The sequence below is a fragment of the Hemiscyllium ocellatum genome, chromosome 3, assembly GCF_020745735.1.
Source record: "Hemiscyllium ocellatum isolate sHemOce1 chromosome 3, sHemOce1.pat.X.cur, whole genome shotgun sequence".
Lineage (NCBI taxonomy): Eukaryota > Metazoa > Chordata > Chondrichthyes > Orectolobiformes > Hemiscylliidae > Hemiscyllium > Hemiscyllium ocellatum.
The window spans coordinates 1844222-1870979 of record NC_083403.1 but is presented as its reverse complement, the minus strand read 5'-3'; the positions used below and the strand labels follow the sequence as shown (position 1 = coordinate 1870979).

The 26758-nt window shown below is 56.9% G+C and overlaps 1 protein-coding gene across 1 annotated transcript in view; it reads right to left on the bottom strand.

Annotated features, from left to right (window-relative positions):
• Window positions 1–26758, bottom strand: part of LOC132830400 (MAM domain-containing glycosylphosphatidylinositol anchor protein 1-like) — a 243115-nt gene that overhangs the window by 6393 nt on the left and 209964 nt on the right. Inside the window, exons 5-9 of the mRNA XM_060848071.1 lie at window positions 22678–22810; window positions 9851–10120; window positions 7412–7741; window positions 5413–5700; window positions 2167–2436 (exon numbers count right to left, since the gene is read on the bottom strand). Of these exons, the coding sequence (XP_060704054.1) occupies window positions 2167–2436; window positions 5413–5700; window positions 7412–7741; window positions 9851–10120; window positions 22678–22810 (1291 nt within the window). The remainder of the gene's footprint in view (window positions 1–2166; window positions 2437–5412; window positions 5701–7411; window positions 7742–9850; window positions 10121–22677; window positions 22811–26758) is intronic.

Sequence of the window (26758 nt, the reverse complement as noted above, 5' to 3'; positions counted from 1 at the left end):
CTGGGGTACAAGGACACCCAGGTCCCATTGCCCCTGTCCCTTTCCCAATCTGTCCCCATTCAGATCATCATCTGCCTTCCTGACCCCCCCAACCCCTCACATTGATCCCCATTATCCTGCATCTGCCATGTATTTCCCCACTCCCTCAGCCTGTCCAAATCCCACTGAGACATCTCTGCCTGTCCCTCACAGCTCACCCTCCCAGCCAGCTTTGTGCTGTCTGCAAACCTGGACAGATTACATTTAGTTCCCCCACCTCCATCATTCATCTATATTGTGAATAGCAGGGTCCAAGCACCGATCCCCGCGGTACCCCACTGATCCCTGTGGTACCCCACTGATCCCCGCGGTATCTCACTGATCCCTGCGGTAACCCACTGATCCCTGCGGTATCTCACTGATCCCCGCAGTACCCCACTGATCCCCGCGGTATCTCACTGATCCCCGCGGTAACCCACTGATCCCTGCGGTATCCCACTGATCCCCGCGGTATCTCACTGATCCCTGCGGTGCCCCACTGATCCCTGCGGTAACCCACTGATCCCTGCGGTATCTCACTGATCCCCGCAGTACCCCACTGATCCCCGCGGTATCTCACTGATCCCCGCGGTAACCCACTGATCCCTGCGGTATCCCACTGATCCCCGCGGTACCCCACTGATCCCTGTGGTACCCCACTGATCCCTGCGGTACCCCACTGATCCCTGTGGTACCCCACTGATCCCCGCGGTACCCCACTGATCCCCGCAGTAACCCACTGATCCCCGCCGTGTAACCTATAACTAGTGGGATCAGTGCTGGGGCCACAGTTACTTACGGCACACATTACTGACTTGGACATGGACAGGGGAGTAACCTGTCGCTGTGTTTATGGGCGCTGGGAAACATCTAATAGAGCAAAGCCTCTCGGTAGGCCGAGGATTGGGAATGTTTTAGAAACCAACAATAAATTACCAAAAACATGGAGGAAATAAACTTTGATGTCAAATTTCCTGGGGTGGGGAGTCCAGAACTAGAGGGCATAGGTTTAGGGTGAGAGGGGAAAGATATAAAAGAGACCTAAGGGGCAACGTTTTCACCCAGTGGGTGGTCCGTGTATGGAATGAGCTGCCAGAGGATGTGGTGGAGGCTGGTACAATTGCAACATTTAAGAGGCATTTGGATGGGTATATGAATAGGAAGGGTTTGGAGGGATATGGGCCGGGTAGTTAGGACCAGTTTCGTTTACCGTGGATGAGATGGACAAAAGGGTCAGCGTCTGTACTCCCTATGTCTCCGTGGATGACAAAATGGTGGGATCCCAAGGTCAGAAGGAAATAGGGACAGTAACTGGAATATTAACCATCACTTCACAAGCAGAACGTGTGGGGCTGGAAAAGCACAGCCCGTCAGCCATAAACCCTTCCGAAACATCGACTCTCCTGCCCCTCGGATGCTGCCTGACTTCCTGGGCGTTTCCAGTCCCCCCCACACTCTCCCGACTGTGATCTCCAGCATCTGCTGGCCTCACTGTTCCCCCCCCCCCTGCTTCAGGACGGGTGGAAATGTGCAAGTATTGACAACATCCAGGGGACAGCGTTGGCAGATGGGGAGAGATCGGTTCCCCTTGTGGGGGACTCTCGGAGGAGAGCGCGTCCCTGCAGAATGACAGAGATGAGGAGGAATGGCCTTGCTCCGAGGGGAGGGAATCTGTGGGATTCTTTCCCCCATCGAGGCTGGGTCATTCAGGATATTCCAGGCTGAGACCGACAGAGTTTTAATCAGGAAGGGGATCGAGGGTTATAGGGAAAAGGCAGGAATGTGGAGCAGAGGGTTCTCCTATCAGCCTCCATCTCACTGAATGGGAGAGCACACTCAATGGGCTGAAGGGCCAACTCCTGCCCCGATGTCTGATGGTCTTAATATCTGGGAGGGGTCCTGAGTGCATGCCTCAGGTGCTCACTCACTCACTACCTCCCTCCCTCCTTCTGTCCCTCACTCCCTCCCTCTCTCTCTCCCTCCCTCCTTCCATCCCTCCCTCCCTCCCCTTCCTTCTCTCCTTCCACTATTCCCTCTCTCCCTCCCCTCCATCCCTCCCTCCCCCTTCCCTCTCTCCCCCCCTCCCCCCCTCACTCCCTCCCACCCTCTCTCCCCCCTCCCGTCTCCCCCCTCCCCTCCCTCCCTCACCACTCAGATTGAAGAGACAGGTTCCTGATCCGATATCGTTGCTGAGGACACACCGGTAAATGCCGTATTGTTTGGCTATGAGCCGGTTAATCTGCCTCACGGACTCGAGCTGTGGGTCTGAGGCTGGTGTTTCCAGTGGATTCCCGTTGAATGTCCAGGTGACTGAGGTGACTTGCAGTGGGTTACCGCTGACCATTTTACAGCTCAGAGTGACTGCTCCACCCAGTCTCTGGCGCACATCGTCGTACTGGGGTTCGACAGTCGGAGGATCTGGGGAGAGTAACACTCCAGTTAAAGAATCACCCGTAAAACAGAGAGAGAGAGAGAGAGAGAGAGAATGCAGAAAGCTACATAACTTCCCAACTTCTATCCTCAATGCCCTGACTGATGAAGGCCAGTGTGCCCCAAGCTGCCTTCCCTGCCCTGTCTACCTGGGACTCCACTTTCAGAGAACTGTGCATCTGAACTCCCAGGTCCCTCTGTCCCACAACACTCCCTAAGGCCCGACCATTCACCATGAAACTCCTACCTTGACTTGACTTTGCTAAAATGTCACACATTTCCATATCCATATTAAACTCCATTTGCCATTTCCCCTGCTGCAATTTGTGATAACCTTCCTCACTGTCCATGATCCCGCCTGTTTTAGTGACATCAAACTTCCTAATCATGCCTTGAACATTCACGTCCAAATCATTGATATCGATAACACACAGCAATGGGCCCACACCGACCCCTAGTCACAGGCCCCAGTCCAACCAGCATCCTTCCACCATTAACCTCTGCTTCCTCCCATCCAATTTGCCAGCTCCCCCTGGATTCCGTGTGACCCTGCCATGTGATGAGAAGGTGAGTTACAGGTGAGGTGGAGAGGCTGGTGTTGGACTGGGGTGTACAAAATTACCAATCCCACAACACCAGGTTATAGTCCAACAGGTGTAATTGGAAGCACTAGCTTTCGGAGCGCTGCTCCTTCAGGAGGTTAGATTAGATTAGATTACTTACAGTGTGGAAACAGGCCCTTCGGCCCAACAAGTCCACACCGACCTGCCACCCACCTTATACCCCTACATTTACCCCTTACCTGAACATTATGGGCAATTTAACATGGCCAATCCACCCTGACCCTCACATCTTTGGACTGTGGGAGGAAACCGGAGCACCCGGAGGAAACCCACGCAGACACGGGGAGAACGTGCAAACTCCACACAGTCAGTCGCCTGAGTCGGGAGTTGAACCCGGGTCTGTGGCGCTGTGAGGCAGCAGTGCTAACCACTGTGCCACCGTGCCGCCCACAAGGAGGTTGTGGAGGACACAGATTGTAAGGCACAGAATTTATTGCAAAAGTTTACAGTGCAATGTAACTGAAATTATAAACTTTTACAATAAATTCTGTGCCTTACAATCTGTGCCCTCCACAACCTCCTGAAGGAGCAGCGCTCCGAAAGCTAGTGCTTCCAATTACACCTGTTGGACTATAACCTGGTGTGGTGGGATTGGTAACAGTTTACAGATGGATATTGATCGGCTGGGGGAACGGGGCAGACTCTAGCAGCTGGAGGTTAACGTTGGCTAAGTGTGAGACGGGCTGGAAAAATATTATTTAAATGGGAAACCGATTCAGAGTCTGTCAGTGCAGAAGGATCTGGGTGTCTTTGTGCACGAACCACAGCGGGTGGTTAGGCAGGTGCAGTATATAATAGCAAAGGCACATGGGAACCTGACATCTGTGGCAAGATGAGAAAGTGAGGAATGCAGATGCTGGAGATCAGAGTCGAGAGAGTGTTGCTGGAAAAGCACAGCAGGTCAGGCAGCATCCAAGGAGCAGGAGAATCAACAGTTCAGAAATTTCCTGATGAAGGGCTTATCCCCAAAGGGTCAATCCTCCACATTTAATGCAAGATTGCTGGGATTAAAGAAGAAGTGTTGTTACAATTGTATGAGGTGCTGGTGAGACCACATCTAGAGTAGTGTGTCCAGCTTTGGTGCCTTTCCTTGTGGAAGGATGTGGTGGTACCGGAGGTGAGTCAGTGGAGAGTCCCAGGGATGGAAGGGCTGGTGTACAAGCAGCCCAGGCCTCTACTCACTGGGGTTCAGGAGAATAAGGAAGGATCCGACTGAGGGGTATAAAATACTAAAGGGAATTGATAAGGTGGACGTGGAACAGGTCGTCCCCCCTCGTGGGGCAGTCTAGAACAAGAGGTCATAGATGTCGAGTGAACCACAGAGGAGCAGGAACCCCTTCTCCCAGGGGGTTGTCAGTCTCGGGGACACTGTACGGCTGTGTGATTGTTTCATCAGGAAGGGAACCGTGGGTTATGGGGATAAGGCAGGGAGCTGGGCTGCAGGATTATCCAATCATCCCCCAGCCCAGTGAAAGGAGGAGTAGCTCAGTGGGCTGAACGGCCTCATCCTGCCCCAGTGTCTGATGGTCCAGAGTGATTATACCCCACCCCCCCACTCTGTCAGTCTGACTGTCCCACCTCTCCCCATCTCCCCTTCTCTCTCTCAATCTCCCTTTATTACCTTCGATTTCTCTCCCTCCATTTCTCTCTCCCTCAGCCCACCCTCACAGTTCTCTGACCCCTCTCCCCCACTGACCCCCTCCCCCTCTGACCCTCTCCCCCCTGACCCCTCACCCCCTCCCCCTCTGACCCCTCTCCCCCTCTGACCCCACCCCCGACCCCCTCCCCACTGACCCCCTCCCCTCTGACCCTCTCCCCCCTGACCCCTCGCCCCCTCCCCCTCTGACCCCTCTCCCCCCTGACCCCTCTCCTCCTCTGACCCTCTCCCCCCTGACCCCTCACCCCCTCTCCCTCTGACCTCTCCCCCTCTGACCCCTCCCCCTGACCCCCCTCCCCCCGACCCCTCGCCCCCCTCTCCCTCTGACCTCTCCCCCTTTGACCCCTCCCCCCGACCCCTCTCCCCCTCTGACCCTCTCCCTCTCCTCTCTGACCCTCTCCCTCCCCCTCCCCCCTCTGACCCCTGCCCCTGTGGTTCCCCCCTCCCCCTCTCCGACCCTCTCCCTCCCCCCTCTGACCCCTGCCCCTGTCTTCCCCCCTCCCCCCCGACCCTCTCCCTCCCCCCTCTGACCCCTGCCCCTGTCTTCCCCCCTCCCCCCCGACCCTCTCCCTCCCCCCTCTGACCCCTGCCCCTGTGGTTCCCCCCTCCCCCTCTCCGACCCTCTCCCTCCCCCCTCTGACCACTGCCCCTGTGGTTCCCCCTCCCCCGCCCTCGGACACTCACACAGGACGTTCAGTTGGATGGTCCCCTCCCGTGGTTTGACGTTCAGGCTGTTGTACTGTCCGGTCCGACATCGATACGTCCCACTCATGCCCCGGGAGACGTTCTCCAAGCGCAGGGTCCCATCCAGACCGTCCAGCTGGGGCAGCGGGACCCCCTGCTTCTGCTCCTTGTCCAACCGAGACCACAGCACCACAGGCCGCGGCTTCCCACTGACCACACACTTCAGCTCGGACACAGAGCCCTCAGTAACCTGCACCGAGTCCTGCACTACCTCCAGGGAGGGGGGCACTGCCCGTGAGCGAGGTGGAGGGGGGGGGGAAGATCAGAGAGAGACACCGTCAATACTCACAAACATCCTCAGGGCAATAAACCGAGGGACAGAGACTGACAGAGGGAGGGAGGGACAGAGGGAGAGAGTGACTGAGGGAGGGAGAGAGGGAGGGGAGGTGATGGGAGGGAGGGGAGGGAGGGTGTGACTGAGGGAGGGAGTGACTGAGGGAGGGAGAGAGGGAGGGGAGGTGATGGGAGGGAGGGTGTGACCCTTTTGAATGAGAGGCCGCACCAACACTTGCTCAGAGCCGGGGGGGGGTGACAGGAAATTTGGGAGTTTCCCAGAGACAGGCGAGGGTCTGGAAGGGTATCCAGGACGAGAGAGGGGCGGGGGAGCTTGTGTGAAGGTGTGGGGGGTGAGGGTGTGGGGGGTGAGAGTGTGGTGGTGAGGGTGTGGGTGAGGGTGTGGGGGTGAGGGTGTGGGGATGAGGGTGTGGGTGAGGGTGTGGGGGTGAGGGTGTGGGGATGAGGGTGTGGGGATGAGGGTGTGGGGGGTGAGGGTGTGGGTGTGAGGGTGTGGTGGTGAGGGTGTGGGTGAGGGTGTGGTGGTGAGGGTGTGGGTGAGGGTGTGGGGGTGAGGGTGTGGGGATGAGGGTGTGGGTGAGGGTGTGTGTGTGAGGGTGTGGGGGTGAGGATGTGGGGGGTGAGGGTGTGGGTGTGAGGGTGTGGGGGTGAGGGTGTGGGTGTGTGTGGGGTGAGAGTGTGGGGGTGACAGTGTGTGTGGGGTGTATGTGCAGTGTGTGTGTGTGTGTGGGGGTGTGTGTGTGTGTGTCCGTTTGTGAGGGTGTGTGTGAGGGTGTGTGTGTGTGTGTGTGTGTGTGTGTGTGTGCGAGGGTGTGTGCGAGGGTGTGTGGGGGCTTGTGTGAGTCTGTATGAGGGTGTGTGAGAGGGTGTGTGTGTGAATCTGTGTGAGGGTGTGTGTGTGTGAGGGTGTGTGTGGGGTGTGTGTGGGGGTGTGTGTGTGAGGGTGTGTGTGTGTGAGGGTGTGTGTGTGTGAGGGTGTGTGTGTGTGTGAAGGTGTGTGTGTGAGGGTGTGTGAGGGTGTGTGGGGTGTGTGTGTGTGGGGGTGTGTGTGTGGCGGGGTGTGTGTGTGAGGGGGTGTGTGTGAGGGTGTGTGTGTGAGGGTGTGTGAGGGGTGTGTGTGTGTGGGTGTGTGAGAGGGTGTGTGAGAGGGTGTGTGTGTGGGGTGTGTGTGAGGGGTGTGTGTGAGGGGTGTGTGTGTGGGGGGGTGTGTGTGAGGGGGTGTGTGAGGGTGTGTGTGTGTGTGGGTGTGTGAGTGGGTATGTGAGAGGGTGTGTGAGAGGGTGTGTGTGAGGGGTGTGTGTGAGGGGTGTGTGTGAGGGGTGTGTGTGGGGGGCTTGTGTGTGGGTGTGTGTGTGTGAGGGTGTGTGTGAGGGTGTGTGTGTGGGGGGGAGTGGGTGTGTGTGTGAGGGTGTGTGTGGGGGTGTGTGTCCCTCACCGATGTTGGTGGAGATGTTGACATCGATGCTGATGTCAGGTACAGCCTGGGTGTGTAATGAGGCCACACACGTGTACGTGGCTGAGTCTGTGTGAGGGTGTGTGTGTGAGGGTGTGTGTGAGGGTGTGTGTGAGGGTGTGTGTGTGTGTGTGTGTGTGTGTGTGTGTGTGAGGGTGTGTGTGAGGGTGTGTGTGAGGGTGTGTCCCTCACCGATGTTGGTGGAGATGTTGACATCGATGCTGATGTCAGGTACAGCCTGGGTGTGTAATGAGGCCACACACGTGTACGTGGCTGAGTCTGAGAACCTCATGTCGATAATGTCCAAGCTGCTGGTTCCGGCCTGGAATTCCGGGTCATTCCTCGAGATGATGATCCGGTTACTGGCTCGGAGCGGTTTCCCGTTTTTATACCAAGTGTAGGTCAGCTCATCCTGGGGCACCGCCTCAACCTGGCACGATACCTTCACCTCACGGTTTAACTGGATCTTCTCATCATCGTGGAACGTATCCGGAGTGATCCAGAACCTTCCGTTAGACAGAGCTGCACAACACCAGACATACAATTACCCACCGCCATCATAACCAGATAAACCAGACCCAGTCACACAGTAACCAGATAAACCAGACCCAGTCACACTGTAACCAGACAAACCAGACCCAGTCACACAGTAACCAGTTCAACCAGACCCAGTCACACCGTAACCAAATAAACCAGACCCAGTCACACCGTAACCAGTTAAACAGACCCAGTCACACTGTAACCAGATAAACCAGACCCAGTCACGCCGTAACCAGATAAACCAGACCCAGTCACACAGTAACCAGTTAAACCAGACCCAGTCACACTGTAACCAATTAAACCAGACCCAGTCACGCCGTAACCAGATAAACCAGACCCAGTCACACCGTAACCAGACAAACCAGACCCAGTCACGCCGTAACCAGACAAACCAGACCCAGTCACACCATAACCAGATAAACCAGACCCAGTCACGCCGTAACCAGATAAACCAGACCCAGTCACACTGTAAGTAACACAATGGCTAGATAAATCAGAATAATTCACATTGTAATCAGATAAGGCACCCCCATCCACACTGTAACTATCTTCATAACCAGCTTAAAAAAGACAGAGTCACACTGTAACCAAGTAAACCAGACCCAGTCACACTAAAATTAACATAACCAGATAAACCAGACCCAGTCACATCATAAACAGATATACCAGACAGTCACACTGTAACTAACGCCATAACCAGATAAACCAGAACCAGTCATACTATAACTAACATCATAAACATGATAAACCAGACAGAGTCACATTGTAATGGAATAAACCAGATTCAGTCATAACATAACCAGTTGAACCAGAGCCAGTCACACAGTAATCAACACCATAACCAGAGAAACCACAACCAGTTACACTGTAATTAACATAAAACCAGGATCCACCAGACAGAATCACATTGTAACCAGTTAAACCAGACCTGGATCACAGCGTGAATGGGATTAACAGCATGACGGGAATTAATAGTGTGACGGGGATTAATAGTGTGATGGGGATTAACAGTGTGACGGGGATTAACAGTGTGACTGGAATTAACAGTGTGACGGGGATTAACAGTGTGATGGGGATTAACAGTGTGACTGGAATTAACAGTGTGACGGGGATTAACAGCGTGATGGGGGTTAACAGTGTGATGGGGAATAACAGTGTGATGGGGGTTAACAGCGTGATGGGGGTTAACAGTGTGATGGGGAGTAACAGCCTGATGGGGGTTAACAGCGTGATGGGGGTTAACAGCGTGATGGGGATTAACAGCGTGATGGGGATTAACAGTGTGATTGGGGTTAACAGTGTGACTGGGATTAACAGTGTCATGGGGATTAAGTGTCATGGGGATTAACAACATGATGGAGATTAACAGCGTGATGGGGGGTAACAGTGTGATCGGGATTAACAGTGTGATGGGATTAACAGCGTGATGGGGATTAACAGTGTGACGGGGATTAACAGTGTGACGGGATTAACAGTGTGATGGGGATTAACAGTGTGACGGGATTAACAGTGTGATGGGATTAACAGCGTGATGGGGATTAACAGTGTGACGGGGATTAACAGTGTGACGGGATTAACAGTGTGATGGGGATTAACAGCGTGATGGGGATTAACAGCGTGATGGGGATTAACAGTGTGATGGGGATTAACAGCGTGATGGGGATTAACAGTGTGACGGGGATTAACAGTGTGATGGGGATTAACAGCGTGATGGGGATTAACAGTGTGATGGGATTAACAGTGTGACGGGGATTAACAGCGTGACGGGGATTAACAGCGTGATGGGGATTAACAGTGTGATGGGGATTAACAGTGTGACGGGGATTAACAGCGTGACGGGGATTAACAGCGTGATGGGGATTAACAGTGTGACGGGGATTAACAGTGTGACTGACTCCGGCCCTGCCTGTGAATGTAGTGTTGGGGATGACTGTAGTGGGAGTGTCAGGAATTGGGAGCTGGCTCTGCTGTGACTGTCTGGGTGTTTGCTGTGGTGCTGGTGGGGGTCAGGGCAGTGTGTTGTTGCTGTTTGTGGGTTATCCTGTCAGTCGGTTTATGGTGGGTCTGAGAGGGAATGTCTGCCTGACTTACCCCTGACTCGGATTTCCACGGATTTCTTGGCCTCGTTGCCGACCCCATTCCGAGCGGAGCAGTTGTAATATCCAGCCTGTGGGGGGCTGATCCCCTGGATCCACAGCTTGCCCCCTTCCGTCCTGGCGTTGGTTGGCATTGGTCCTGGTGAGTGTGTCCACCAGAGAATGGGAACGGGATCTCCCACATCAACACGGCACTGAATCTCCACATCAGCTCCGGGATCCACCACCAACACCTCAGGGACAGAGAGAGAGAGCACAGGGGGGGCTGGGGGCAGAGACAGACCCACGGTCACTGTAGGGAGACAGCTCACACCCCCCACACACTCACACACACACTCACACACACACACACACACACCCCACACACTCACACACCTCAGGGACAGAGAGAGAGAGCACAGGGGGGGCTGGGGGCAGAGACAGACCCACGGTCACTGTAGGGAGACAGCTCACACCCCCCACACACTCACACACACACACACACACCCCACACACTCACACACCTCAGGGACAGAGAGAGAGAGCACAGGGGGAGCTGGGGGCAGAGACAGACCCACGGTCAGTGTAGGGAGACAGCTCACACCCCCCACACACTCACACACACACTCACACACACACACACACACACACACACACACACACACACACCTCAGGGACAGAGAGAGAGCACAGGGGGGGCTGGGGGCAGAGACAGACCCACGGTCACTGTAGGGAGACAGCTCACACCCCCCACACACTCACACACACACACACACCTCAGGGACAGAGAGAGAGCACAGCGGGGGCTGGGGGCAGAGACAGACCCACGGTCACTGTAGGGAGACAGCTCACACCCCCCACACACCCCCCACACATACTCACACCCCCCCCCCCCCACACACACACCCTCCCCACACACACACTCACACACCTCAGGGACAGAGAGAGAGAGCACGGGGGGGGGCTGGGGGCAGAGACAGACCCACAGTCAGTGTAGGGAATGAGGTCACACCCCCCCCCCCCCACCCTCACACCGCCCCCACACACTCACACCCCCCACACACACACCTCAGGGACAGAGAGAGAGCGCACTGGTGGGGGGGGGGCTGGGGACGGAGACAAACCCAGGCCCACGGTCAGTGTAGGGACCCAGCTCACACCCCCACACACTCACACACACCCCCCACACACACTCACACACACACCCCACACTCACACACACACACACTCACACACCCCACACCCTCACACACCCCCACACACTCACACACACCCCCCACAAACACTCACATACCCCACATACACTCACACACACACCCCACACACTCACACACACCCCACACACACTCTCACACACCGCCACACACACTCACACACGCCCCACACACACTCACACCCTCCCCACACACACACACACCCACACACACACACACCCCCACACCCACACACACTCACACCCCCCCACACACTCACACCCCCCCACACACACTCACACACCCCAAACACACACACACACCCCAAACACACACACACACACCCACACCCACACACATCCCCCACACACACTCACCCACACCCTGAACACTAGGGACACGGCCAATCCACCCTAACCCACACACCCCTGAACACTAGGGACACGGCCAATCCACCCTAACCTACACATCCCTGAACACTAGGGGCACGGCCAATCCACCCTAACCCACACACCCCTGAACACTAGGGACACGGCCAATCCACCCTAACCTACACACCCCTGAACACTAGGGACACGGCCAATCCACCCTAACCTACACACCCCTGAACACTAGGGACACGGCCAATCCACCCTAACCTACACACCCCTGAACACTAGGGACACGGCCAATCCACACTAACCCACACACCCCTGAACACTAGGGACACGGCCAATCCATCCTAACCCACACACCCCTGAACACTAGGGGCACGGCCAATCCACACTAACCAACACACCCCTGAACACTAGGGACACGGCCAATCCACACTAACCCACACATCCCTGAACACTAGGGGCACGGCCAATCCACCCTAACCCACACACCCCTGAACACTAGGGACACGGCCAATCCACCCTAACCCACACACCCCTGAACACTAGGGACACGGCCAATCCACCCTAACCTACACACCCCTGAACACTAGGGACACGGCCAATCCACCCTAACCCACACACCCCTGAACACTAGGGGCACGGCCAATCCACCCTAACCTACACATCCCTGAACACTAGGGGCACGGCAAATCCACCCTAACCTACACACCCCTGAACACTAGGGACACGGACAATCCACCCTAACCTACACACCCCTGAACACGAGGGACACGGCCAATCTACCCTAACCCACACACCCCTGAACACTAGGGGCACGGCCAATCCACCCTAACCTACACACCCCTGAACACTAGGGACACGGCTAATCCACCCTAACCCACACACCCCTGAACACTAGGGACACGGCCAATCCACCCTAACCTACACACCCCTGAACACAAGGGACACGGCCAATCCACCCTAACCCACACACCCCTGAACACTAGGGACACGGCCAATCCACACTAACCGACACACCCCTGAACACTAGGGGCACGGCCAATCCACCCTAACCTACACACCCCTCAACACTAGGGACACGGCCAATCCACCCTAACCCACACACCCCTGAACACTAGGGACACGGCCAATCCACCCTAACCCACACACCCCTCAACACTAGGGACACGGCCAATCCACCCTAACCCACACACCCCTGAACACTAGGGACACGGCCAATCCACCCTAACCCACACACCCCTGAACACTAGGGGCACGGCCAATCCACCCTAACCCACACACCCCTGAACACTAGGGACACGGCCAATCCACCCTAACCCACACACCCCTGAACACTAGGGACACGGCCAATCCACCCTAACCTACACACCCCTGAACACTAGGGACACGGCCAATCCACCCTAACCCTCACATCCCTGAACACTAGGGACACGGCCAATCCACCCTAACCCACACATCCCTGAACACTAGGGACACGGCCAATCCACCCTAACCCACACACCCCTGAACATTAGGGGCACGGCCAATCCACCCTAACCTACACACCTCTAAACACTAGGGACACGGCCAATCCACCCTAACCCACACACCCCTGAACACTAGGGACACGGCCAATCCACCCTAACCTACACACCCCTGAACACTAGGGACACGGCCAATCCACCCTAACCTACACACCCCTGAACACTAGGGGCACTGCCAATCCACCCTAACCTACACACCCCTGAACACTAGGGACACGGCCAATCCACCCTAACCCACACACCCCTGAACACTAGGGACACGGCCAATCCACCCTAACCTACACACCCCTGAACACTAGGGACACGGCCAATCCACACTAACCCACACACCCCTGAACACTAGGGACACGGCCAATCCACCCTAACCTACACACCCCTGAACACTAGGGACACGGCCAATCCACACTAACCCACACACCCCTGAACACTAGGGACACGGCCAATCCACCCTAACCTACACACCCCTGAACACTAGGGACACGGCCAATCCACCCTAACCCACACATCCCTGAACACTAGGGACACGGCCAATCCACCCTAACCCACACACCCCTGAACATTAGGGGCACGGCCAATCCACCCTAACCCACACACCCCTGAACACTAGGGACACGGCCAATCCACCCTAACCCACACACCCCTGAACACTAGGGACACGGCCAATCCACCCTAACCTACACACCCCTGAACACTAGGGGCACTGCCAATCCACCCTAACCTACACACCCCTGAACACTAGGGACACGGCCAATCCACCCTAACCCACACACCCCTGAACACTAGGGACACGGCCAATCCACCCTAACCCACACACCCCTGAACACTAGGGGCACGGCTAATCCACCCTAACCCACACACCCCTGAACACTAGGGGCACGGCCAATCCACCCTAACCCACACACCCCTGAACACTAGGGACACGGCCAATCCACCCTAACCCACACACCCCTGAACACTAGGGGCACGGCCAATCCACCCTAACCCACACACCCCTGAACACTAGGGGCACGGCCAATCCACCCTAACCCACACACCCCTGAACACTAGGGGCACGGCCAATCCACCCTAACCCACACACCCCTGAACACTAGGGCACGGCCAATCCACCCTAACCCACACACCCCTGAACACTAGGGACACGGCCAATCCACCCTAACCCACACACCCCTGAACACTAGGGGCACGGCCAATCTACCCTAACCCACACACCCCTGAACACTAGGGGCACGGCCAATCCACCCTAACCCACACACCCCTGAACACTAGGGACACGGCCAATCCACCCTAACCCACACACCCCTGAACACTAGGGACACGGCCAATCCACCCTAACCTACACACCCCTGAACACTAGGGACACGGCCAATCCACCCTAACCCACACACCCCTGAACACTAGGGACACGGCCAATCCACCCTAACCTACACACCCCTGAACACTAGGGACACGGCCAATCCACCCTAACCTACACATCCCTGAACACTAGGGGCACGGCCAATCCACCCTAACCCACACACCCCTGAACACTAGGGACACGGCCAATCCACCCTAACCTACACACCCCTGAACACTAGGGACACGGCCAATCCACCCTAACCTACAAACCCCTGAACACTAGGGGCACTGCCAATCCACCCTAACCTACACACCCCTGAACACTAGGGACACGGCCAATCCACCCTAACCCACACACCCCTGAACACTAGGGACACGGCCAATCCACCCTAACCTACACACCCCTGAACACTAGGGGCACGGCTAATCCACCCTAACCCACACACCCCTGAACACTAGGGGCACGGCCAATCCACCCTAACCCACACACCCCTGAACACTAGGGGCACGGCCAATCCACCCTAACCCACACACCCCTGAACACTAGGGACACGACCAATCCACCCTAACCTACACACCCCTGAACACTAGGGACACGGCCAATCCACCCTAACCTACACACCCCTGAACACTAGGGACACGGCCAATCCACCCTAACCCACACACCCCTGAACACTAGGGGCACGGCCAATCCACCCTAACCCACACACCCCTGAACACTAGGGCACGGCCAATCCACCCTAACCCACACACCCCTGAACACTAGGGACACGGCCAATCCACCCTAACCCACACACCCCTGAACACTAGGGGCACGGCCAATCTACCCTAACCCACACACCCCTGAACACTAGGGGCACGGCCAATCCACCCTAACCCACACACCCCTGAACACTAGGGACACGGCCAATCCACCCTAACCTACACACCCCTGAACACTAGGGACACGGCCAATCCACACTAACCCACACACCCCTGAACACTAGGGACACGGCCAATCCACCCTAACCTACACACCCCTGAACACTAGGGACACGGCCAATCCACACTAACTCACACACCCCTGAACACTAGGGACACGGCCAATCCACCCTAACCTACACACCCCTGAACACTAGGGACACGGCCAATCCACCCTAACCTACACACCCCTGAACACTAGGGACACGGCCAATCCACACTAACCCACACACCCCTGAACACTAGGGACACGGCCAATCCACCCTAACCTACACACCCCTGAACACTAGGGACACGGCCAATCCACACTAACCCACACACCCCTGAACACTAGGGACACGGCCAATCCACCCTAACCTACACACCCCTGAACACTAGGGACACGGCCAATCCACCCTAACCCACACATCCCTGAACACTAGGGACACGGCCAATCCACCCTAACCCACACACCCCTGAACATTAGGGGCACGGCCAATCCACCCTAACCCACACACCCCTGAACACTAGGGACACGGCCAATCCACCCTAACCTACACACCCCTGAACACTAGGGACACGGCCAATCCACACTAACCCACACACCCCTGAACACTAGGGACACGGCCAATCCACCCTAACCTACACACCCCTGAACACTAGGGACACGGCCAATCCACCCTAACCCACACACCCCTGAACACTAGGGGCACGGCCAATCCACCCTAACCTACACACCCCTGAACACTAGGGACACGGCCAATCCACACTAACCCACACACCCCTGAACACTAGGGACACGGCCAATCCACCCTAACCCACACACCCCTGAACACTAGGGACACGGCCAATCCACCCTAACCTACACACCCCTGAACACTAGGGACACGGCCAATCCACACTAACCCACACACCCCTGAACACTAGGGACACGGCCAATCCACCCTAACCTACACACCCCTGAACACTAGGGACACGGCCAATCCACCCTAACCCACACATCCCTGAACACTAGGGACACGGCCAATCCACCCTAACCCACACACCCCTGAACATTAGGGGCACGGCCAATCCACCCTAACCCACACACCCCTGAACACTAGGGACACGGCCAATCCACCCTAACCTACACACCCCTGAACACTAGGGACACGGCCAATCCACACTAACCCACACACCCCTGAACACTAGGGACACGGCCAATCCACCCTAACCTACACACCCCTGAACACTAGGGACACGGCCAATCCACCCTAACCCACACACCCCTGAACACTAGGGGCACGGCCAATCCACCCTAACCCACACACCCCTGAACACTAGGGGCACGGCCAATCCACCCTAACCCACACACCCCTGAACACTAGGGACACGACCAATCCACCCTAACCTACACACCCCTGAACACTAGGGACACGGCCAATCCACCCTAACCTACACACCCCTGAACACTAGGGACACGGCCAATCCACCCTAACCCACACACCCCTGAACACTAGGGGCACGGCCAATCCACCCTAACCCACACACCCCTGAACACTAGGGCACGGCCAATCCACCCTAACCCACACACCCCTGAACACTAGGGACACGGCCAATCCACCCTAACCCACACACCCCTGAACACTAGGGGCACGGCCAATCTACCCTAACCCACACACCCCTGAACACTAGGGGCACGGCCAATCCACCCTAACCCACACACCCCTGAACACTAGGGACACGGCCAATCCACCCTAACCTACACACCCCTGAACACTAGGGACACGGCCAATCCACACTAACCCACACACCCCTGAACACTAGGGACACGGCCAATCCACCCTAACCTACACACCCCTGAACACTAGGGACACGGCCAATCCACACTAACTCACACACCCCTGAACACTAGGGACACGGCCAATCCACCCTAACCTACACACCCCTGAACACTAGGGACACGGCCAATCCACCCTAACCTACACACCCCTGAACACTAGGGACACGGCCAATCCACACTAACCCACACACCCCTGAACACTAGGGACACGGCCAATCCACCCTAACCTACACACCCCTGAACACTAGGGACACGGCCAATCCACCCTAACCTACACACCCCTGAACACTAGGGACACGGCCAATCCACACTAACCCACACACCCCTGAACACTAGGGACACGGCCAATCCACCCTAACCTACACACCCCTGAACACTAGGGACACGGCCAATCCACCCTAACCCACACATCCCTGAACACTAGGGACACGGCCAATCCACCCTAACCCACACACCCCTGAACATTAGGGGCACGGCCAATCCACCCTAACCCACACACCCCTGAACACTAGGGACACGGCCAATCCACCCTAACCTACACACCCCTGAACACTAGGGACACGGCCAATCCACACTAACCCACACACCCCTGAACACTAGGGACACGGCCAATCCACCCTAACCTACACACCCCTGAACACTAGGGACACGGCCAATCCACCCTAACCCACACACCCCTGAACACTAGGGCACGGCCAATCCACCCTAACCTACACACCCCTGAACACTAGGGACACGGCCAATCCACACTAACCCACACACCCCTGAACACTAGGGACACGGCCAATCCACCCTAACCCACACACCCCTGAACACTAGGGACACGGCCAATCCACCCTAACCTACACACCCTGAACACTAGGGACACGGCCAATCCACACTAACCCACACACCCCTGAACACTAGGGACACGGCCAATCCACCCTAACCTACACACCCCTGAACACTAGGGACACGGCCAATCCACCCTAACCCACACATCCCTGAACACTAGGGACACGGCCAATCCACCCTAACCCACACACCCCTGAACATTAGGGGCACGGCCAATCCACCCTAACCCACACACCCCTGAACACTAGGGACACGGCCAATCCACCCTAACCCACACACCCCTGAACACTAGGGACACGGCCAATCCACACTAACCCACACACCCCTGAACACTAGGGACACGGCCAATCCACCCTAACCTACACACCCCTGAACACTAGGGACACGGCCAATCCACCCTAACCCACACACCCCTGAACACTAGGGGCACGGCCAATCCACCCTAACCTACACACCCCTGAACACTAGGGACACGGCCAATCCACACTAACCCACACACCCCTGAACACTAGGGACACGGCCAATCCACCCTAACCTACACACCCCTGAACACTAGGGACACGGCCAATCCACCCTAACCCACACACCCCTGAACACTAGGGACACGGCCAATCCACCCTAACCCACACACCCCTGAACACTAGGGGCACGGCTAATCCACCCTAACCTACACACCCCTGAACACTAGGGACACGGCCAATCCACTCTAACCCACACACCCCTGAACACTAGGGACACGGCCAATCCACCCTAACCCACACACCCCTGAACACTAGGGACACGGCCAATCCACCCTAACCCACACACCCCTGAACACTAGGGGCACGGCCAATCCACCCTAACCCACACACCCCTGAACACTAGGGGCACGGCCAATCCACCCTAACCCACACACCCCTGAACACTAGGGACACGGCCAATCCACCCTAACCCACACACCCCTGAACACTAGGGGCACGGTGAATCCACCCTAACACACACACCCCTGAACACTAGGGACACGGCCAATCCACCCTAACCCACACACCCCTGAACACTAGGGGCACGGCCAATCCACCCTAACCCACACACCCCTGAACACTAGGGGCACGGCCAATCCACCCTAACCCACACACCCCTGAACACTAGGGACACGGCCAATCCACCCTAACCCACACACCCCTGAACACTAGGGGCACGGTGAATCCACCCTAACACACACACCCCACACTCACACACACACACACACCCCTGAACACTAGGGACACGGCCAATCCACCCTAACCCACACACCCCTGAACACTAGGGGCACGGCCAATCCACCCTAACCCACACACCCCTGAACACTAGGGGCACGGCCAATCCACCCTAACCCACACACCCCTGAACACTAGGGACACGGCCAATCCACCCTAACCCACACACCCCTGAACACTAGGGGCACGGTGAATCCACCCTGTACTGTGGGAGGAAACCGGAGCACTGGAGGAATCCCATGGAGACACGGAGACAATGTGCAAACTCCACACAGTCATAGAGTCGTAGAGATGTACAGCATGGAAACCGACCCTTCGATCCAACCCGTCCATGCCGACCAGATATCCCAACCCAATCCAGTCCCACCTGCCAGCACCCGGCCCATATCCCTCCAAACCCTTACTATTCATATACCCAGTAAAAAATGAGGTCTGCAGATGCTGGAGATCACAGCTGCAAATGTGTTGCTGGTCAAAGCACAGCAGGTTAGGCAGCATCTCAGGAATAGAGAATTCGACGTTTCGAGCATAAGCCCTTACAAGCAGGCTAAGATAAAAGGTAGGGAGGAGGGACTTGGGGGAGGGGCGATGGAGGTGGGATAGGTGGAAGGAGGTCAATGTGAGGGTGATAGGCCGGAGTGGGGTGGGGGCGGAGAGGTCAGGAAGGAGATCTGAAGAGTTTCTGTGCAGAGGAGATGACCTGGGGGGTGCAGTGAGAGAGAGACTCACTGAAATCCTTGTAGAGGGAGGAAGAGAGCTTCTTCAAGGAAGGCATCCTTGTAAGAGGATTCGCAGTAGGTTAAAATCTTCGGGTAAAAAGTGAGGTCTGCAGATGCTGGAGATCACAGCTGCAAATGTGTTGCTGGTCAAAGCACAGCAGGCCAGGCAGCATCTCAGGAATAGAGAATTCGACGTTTCGAGCATAAGCCCTTCATCAGGAATGAGAGAGAGTAGCCAAGCAGGTTAAGATAAAAGGTAGGGAGGAGGGACTAGGGGGAGGGGCGATGGAGGTGGGATAGGTGGAACTCGAAACGTCGAATTCCCTATTCCTGAGATGCTGCCTAACCTGCTGTGCTTTAACCAGCAACACATTTTCAGCTATTCATATACCCATCCAAATGCCTCTTAAATGTTGCAATTGTACCAGCCTCCACCACTTCCTCTGGCAGCTCATTCCATACACGTACCATCCTCAGCGTGAAAATGTTGCACCTTAGGTCTCTTTTAAATCGTTCCCCTCTCACCCTAAACCTATGCCCTCTAGTTCTGGATTCCCCGACCCCAGGGAAAAGACTTTGTCTACCTTTCCTATCCATGCCCCTTATAATTTTGTACAGCCACAACATGACCTCCCAACTCCTGTACTCAATACTCTGACCAATAAAGGAAAGCATACCAACCACCTTCTTCACTATCCTATCTACCTGCGACTCCACTTTCAAGCAGCTATGAACCTGCACTCCAAGGTCTCTTTATTCAGCAACACTCCCTAGGACCTTACCATTAAGTGTATAAGTCCTGCTAAGATTGGCTTTCCCAAAATGCAGCACCTTGCATTTATCTGAATTAAGCTCCATCTGCCACTTCTCAGCCCATTGGCCCATCTGGTCCAGATCCTGTTGTAATCTGAGGGAACCCTCTTCGCTGTCCACTGCACCTCCAATTTTGGTGTCACCTGCAAACTTACTAATGTACCTCTTAGGCTCACATCCAAATCATTTATGTAAATGACAAAAAGTAGAGAACCCAGCACTGATCCTTGTGGCACTCCACTGGTCACAGGCCTCCAGTCTGAAAAACAACCCTCCACCACCACCCTCTGTCTTCTACCTTTGAGCCAGTTCTGTATCCAAATGGCTAGTTCTCCCTGTATTCCGTGAGATCTGACCTTGTTAATCAGTCTCCCATGGGGAACCTTGTCGAACGCCTTACTGAAGTCCATATAGATCACATCTACTGCTCTGCCCTCATCAATCCTCTTTGTTACTTCTTCAAAAAACTCAATCAAGTTTGTGAGACATGATTTCCCACGCACAAAGCCATGTTGACGATCCCGAATCAGTCCTTGCCTTTCCAAATACATGAGGAGAAAGACTTGCGCCCACACCTCCCCCCTCACTTCTCTGCTCGGCCCCTTCCATATCTGCCACAAGTTCACCTGCACCTCCACACACATCATCTATTGCATCCACTGCACCCGATGTGGCCTCCTCTATATTGGGGAGACGGGCCGCCTACTTGCGGAACGCTTCAGAGAGCACCTCTGGGACGCCCGGACCAACCAACCCAACCACCCCGTGGCTCAACACTTTAACTCCCCCTCCCATTCCACCAAGGACATGCAGGTCCTTGGCCTCCTCCATCGCCAGACCATAACAACACGACGGCTGGAGGAGGAGCGCCTCATCTTCTGCCTAGGAGCCCTCCAACCACAAGGGATGAATTCAGATTTCTCCAGTTTCCTCATTTCCCCTCCCCCCACCTTGTCTCAGTCAAATCCCTCGAACTCAGCACCGCCCTCCTAACCTGCAATCTTCTTCCTGACCTCTCCGCCCCCACCCCACTCCGGCCTATCACCCTCACCTTGACCTCCTTCCACCTATCACATCTCCATCGCCCCTCCCCCTAGTCCCTCCTCCCTACCTTTTATCTTAGCCTGATGGACACACTTTCCTCATTCCTGATGAAGGGCTTATGCCCAAAACGTCGAATCTCCTGCTCCTTGGATGCTGCCTGACCTGCTGTGCTTTTCCAGCAACACATTTTCGTTTCCAAATACATGTACATCCTGTCCCTCAGGATTCCCTCCAACAACTTGCCCACCACCGAGGTCAGGCTCACTTGGTCTATAGTTCCCTGGCTTGTCCTTACCACCCTTCTTAAACAGTGGCACCACATTTGCCAACCTCCAGTCTTCCGGCACCTCACCTGTGACTATCGATGATACAAATATCTCAGCAAGAGGCCCAGCAATCACTTCTCTAGCTTCCCACAGAGTTCTCGGGTACACCTGATCAGGGCCTGGGGATGTACCCACCTCTAACCGTTACAAGACATCCAGCACTTCCTCCTCTGGATGTTGAATCTGGAATTGAACCTGGGTCCCTGAAACTGTGAGGCAGCAGTGCTAACCACTGAGCCACCAGGCCAGCCTCCCTTTCTTCCTTTTATGTGAATAAATCCACACTGACCTTCCTGACCATGTCCACATTGTCTCTTTGATTCTCAAAGCTCGACATCAAATCCACTGGCCTGCAGCAGTTCCACTTTTCCGAGTCTCTCTCTGTCTCTCTCTCTCTCTCTCTCTCTCTCTGTCTCTCGCTCTCTCCCTCTGTCCTGTCTCTCTCTCTCCCTCTCTCTCCTGTCAATCACTGTCTGTCTCTCTCTCTGTCTCTCTCGGTACCTCCCTTGATCTCTTCCAAGCCAGCTGTGTATTTCACTCTCCCTCTATCGTCACAGTATCCCACTCTCACATTCTGCCTCTCTCGGATTATTCGGCGATGTGAACCTGGTGCTGGGGGTGACAGAGTGACCCGGGTGTTGGAGGGGTGGGTGTGGGTGGGTGTGTGTGAATATAGCACTGACCTGTGGTGTTCTTCAACATGAAGGAGGTGGCTTTATCGGGGATCCCGCAGACATTTCTCACTGACACCAAGCAGCTGAAGTTGGCATAATCCTGGGGCCTCAGATCCTTCAGCTTGAGGATTTTGGTCTCTCCCTGGGAGGGAAATAAACTCTTCAAATGGGAATTTTGACCTCATTTCAGTTTCAGGATTCACAATCACAGTTACTGGGACAAACATGGCCTGATAAAGGTCAGGGGGAGATACTGAGAGATGGGTTTGATATCAACTCCAACGGAAGGATCAGGATCAACACCCACACGCAGGTCAGTGGGCACACACCAGGGGGAATGGGATCAGTGGGGGGGGGGGGGGTTTCTGTTGATGGGGGGAACAGCACTGAGAGAAAACACACTGTTTCACAGGTCATCAAGACGTGACCCAGGTATCGGACAGGGACTGCGGCCTTCCCTACTCTCACATTGAGAAATGGAAGTGCTCAGGTCAACACACAAGGCACACACTCGCACACATGGAGAATAGGGGAGCTGGAGGCCATTCAGCCCTTCCACCTGGGCCCGCTTTTCAATACAATCCTGGCTGATCATCCAACTCAGCCACCCATTCCATCCTGCCAACTCCTTCCAGACGGGAATGCAGCACTCTCACTGGGTCAGTGCTGAGGGAGTGCCGCACTCTCACTGGGTCAGTGCTGAGGGAGTGCCGCACTCTCACTGGGTCAGTGCTGAGGGAATGCCGGACTGTCAGAGGGTCAGTGCTGAGGGAGTGCCGCACTGTCGGAGGGTCAGTGCTGAGGGAGTGCCGCACTGTCGGAGGGTCAGTGCTGAGGGAGTGCCGCACTGTCGGAGGGTCAGTGCTGAGGGAGTGCCGCACTGTCGGAGGGTCAGTGCTGAGGGAGTGCCGCACTGTCGGAGGGTCAGTGCTGAGGGAGTGCCGCACTGTCAGAGGGTCAGTACTGAGGGAGGGCCGCACTGTCGGAGGGCCAGTGCTGAGGGAATGCCGGACTGTCGGAGGGTCAGTGCTGAGGAAGGGCCGCACTGTCGGAGGGTCAGTGCTGAGGGTGTGCCGCACTATCGGAGGGTCAGTGCTGAGGGAGTGGGCACTGTCGGAGGGTCAGTGCTGAGGGAGTACCGCACTGTCGGAGGGTCAGTGCTGAGGGAGTGCCGCACTGTCACAGGGTCAGTACTGAGGGAGAGCCGCACTGTCGGAGGGTCAGTACTGAGGGAGTGCCGCACTGTCAGAGGGTCAGTACTGAGGGAGGGCCGCACTGTCGGAGGGTCAGTGCTGAGGGAATGCCGGACTGTCGGAGGGTCAGTGCTGAGGGAGGGCCGCACTGTCGGAGGGTCAGTGCTGAGGGTGTGCCGCACTATCGGAGGGTCAGTGCTGAGGGAGTGGGCACTGTTGGAGGGTCAGTGCTGAGAGAGTGGGCACTGTCGGGGGAGTCAGTGCTGAGGGTGTGCCGCACTATCGGAGGGTCAGTGCTGAGGGAGTGCCGCACTGTCACAGGGTCAGTACTGAGGGAGTGCCGCACTGTCGGAGGGTCAGTGCTGAGGGAGTGCCGCACTGTCAGAGGGTCAGTACTGAGGGAGGGCCGCACTGTCGGAGGGTCAGTGCTGAGGGAATGCCGGACTGTCGGAGGGTCAGTGCTGAGGGAGGGCCGCACTGTCGGAGGGTCAGTGCTGAGGGTGTGCCGCACTATCGGAGGGTCAGTGCTGAGGGAGTGGGCACTGTTGGAGGGTCAGTGCTGAGGGAGTGGGCACTGTTGGAGGGTCAGTACTGAGAGAGTGGGCACTGTCGGAGGGTCAGCGCTGAGGGAGTGGGCACTGTCGGAGGGTCAGCGCTGAGGGAGTGGGCACTGTCGGAGGGTCAGCGCTGAGGGGGTGGGCACTGTCGGAGGGTCAGCGCTGAGGGGGTGGGCACTGTCGGAGGGTCAGCGCTGAGGGGGTAGGCACTGTCGGAGGGTCAGCGCTGAGGGAGTGGGCACTGTCGGAGGGTCAGCACTGAGGGAATGGGCACTGTCGGAGGGTCAGCGCTGAGGGAGTGGGCACTGTCGGAGGGTCAGTGCTGAGGGAGTGGGCACTGTCGGAGGGTCAGTGCTGAGGGAGTGGGCACTGTCGGAGGGTCAGTGCTGAGGGAGTGGGCACTGTCGGAGGGTCAGTGCTGAGGGAGTGCCGCACTGTCGGAGGGTCAGTGCTGAGGGAGTGCCGCACTATCGGAGGGTCAGCGCTGAGGGAGTGCCGCACTGTCGGAGGGTCAGCGCTGAGGGAGTGGGCACTGTCGGAGGGTCAGTGCTGAGAGGGTGGGCACTGTCGGAGGGTCAGTGCTGAGGGAGTGGGCACTGTCGGAGGGTCAGCGCTGAGGGGGTGGGCACTGTCGGAGGGTCAGTGCTGAGAGGGTGGGCACTGTCGGAGGGTCAGTGCTGAGGGAGTGGGCACTGTCGGAGGGTCAGTGCTGAGGGAGTGGGCACTGTCGGAGGGTCAGTGCTGAGGGAGTGTCGCACTGTCGGAGGGTCAGTGCTGAGGGTGCGCCGCACTGTCGGAGGGTCAGTGCTGAGGGAGTGCCGCACTGTCACAGGGTCAGTACTGAGGGAGAGCCGCACTGTCGGAGGGTCAGTGCTGAGGGAGTGCCGCACTGTCGGAGGGTCAGTGCTGAGGGAGTGCCGCACTGTCACAGGGTCAGTACTGAGGGAGAGCCGCACTGTCGGAGGGTCAGTGCTGAGGGAGTGCCGCACTGTCGGAGGGTCAGTACTGAGGGAGTGCCGCACTGTCGGAGGGTCAGTGCTGAGGGAGTGCCGCACTGTCAGAGGGTCAGTACTGAGGGAGGGCCGCACTGTCGGAGGGCCAGTGCTGAGGGAATGCCGGACTGTCGGAGGGTCAGTGCTGAGGAAGGGCCGCACTGTCGGAGGGTCAGTGCTGAGGGTGTGCCGCACTATCGGAGGGTCAGTGCTGAGGGAGTGGGCACTGTTGGAGGGTCAGTGCTGAGAGAGTGGGCACTGTCGGGGGAGTCAGTGCTGAGGGTGTGCCGCACTATCGGAGGGTCAGTGCTGAGGGAGTGCCGCACTGTCACAGGGTCAGTACTGAGGGAGTGCCGCACTGTCGGAGGGTCAGTGCTGAGGGGAGTGCCGCACTGTCACAGGGTCAGTACTGAGGGAGTGCCGCACTGTCGGAGGGTCAGTGCTGAGGGAGTGCCGCACTGTCAGAGGGTCAGTACTGAGGGAGGGCCGCACTGTCGGAGGGTCAGTGCTGAGGGAATGCCGGACTGTCAGAGGGTCAGTGCTGAGGGAGGGCCGCACTGTCGGAGGGTCAGTGCTGAGGGTGTGCTGCACTATCGGAGGGTCAGTGCTGAGGGAGTGGGCACTGATGGAGGGTCAGTGCTGAGGGAGTGGGCACTGTCGGGGGAGTCAGTGCTGAGGGTGTGCCGCACTATCGGAGGGTCAGCGCTGAGGGAGTGCCGCACTGTCGGAGCGTCAGTACTGAGGGAGTGCGCACTGTCGGAGGGTCAGTGCTGAGGGAGTGCCGCACTATCGGAGGGTCAGTGCTGAGGGAGTGGGCACTGTCGGAGGGTCAGTACTGAGAGAGTGGGCACTGTCGGAGGGTCAGCGCTGAGGGGGTGGGCACTGTCGGAGGGTCAGTGCTGAGGGAGTGGGCACTGTCGGAGGGTCAGTGCTGAGGGAGTGGGCACTGTCGGAGGGTCAGTGCTGAGGGGGTGGGCACTGTCGGAGGGTCAGTGCTGAGGGAGTGGGCACTGTCGGAGGGTCAGTGCTGAGGGGGTGGGCACTGTCGGAGAGTCAGTGCTGAGGGAGTGGGCACTGTCGGAGGGTCAGCGCTGAGGGAGTGGGCACTGTCGGAGGATCAGTACTGAGGGAATGGGCACTGTCGGAGGGTCAGCGCTGAGGGAGTGGGCACTGTCGGAGGGTCAGTGCTGAGGGAGTGGGCACTGTCGGAGGGTCAGTGCTGAGGGAGTGGGCACTGTCAGAGGGTCAGTGCTGAGGGAGTGGGCACTTTCGGAGGGTCAGTGCTGAGGGAGTGGGCACTGTCGGAGGGTCAGTGCTGAGGGAGTGGGCACTGTCGGAGGGTCAGTGC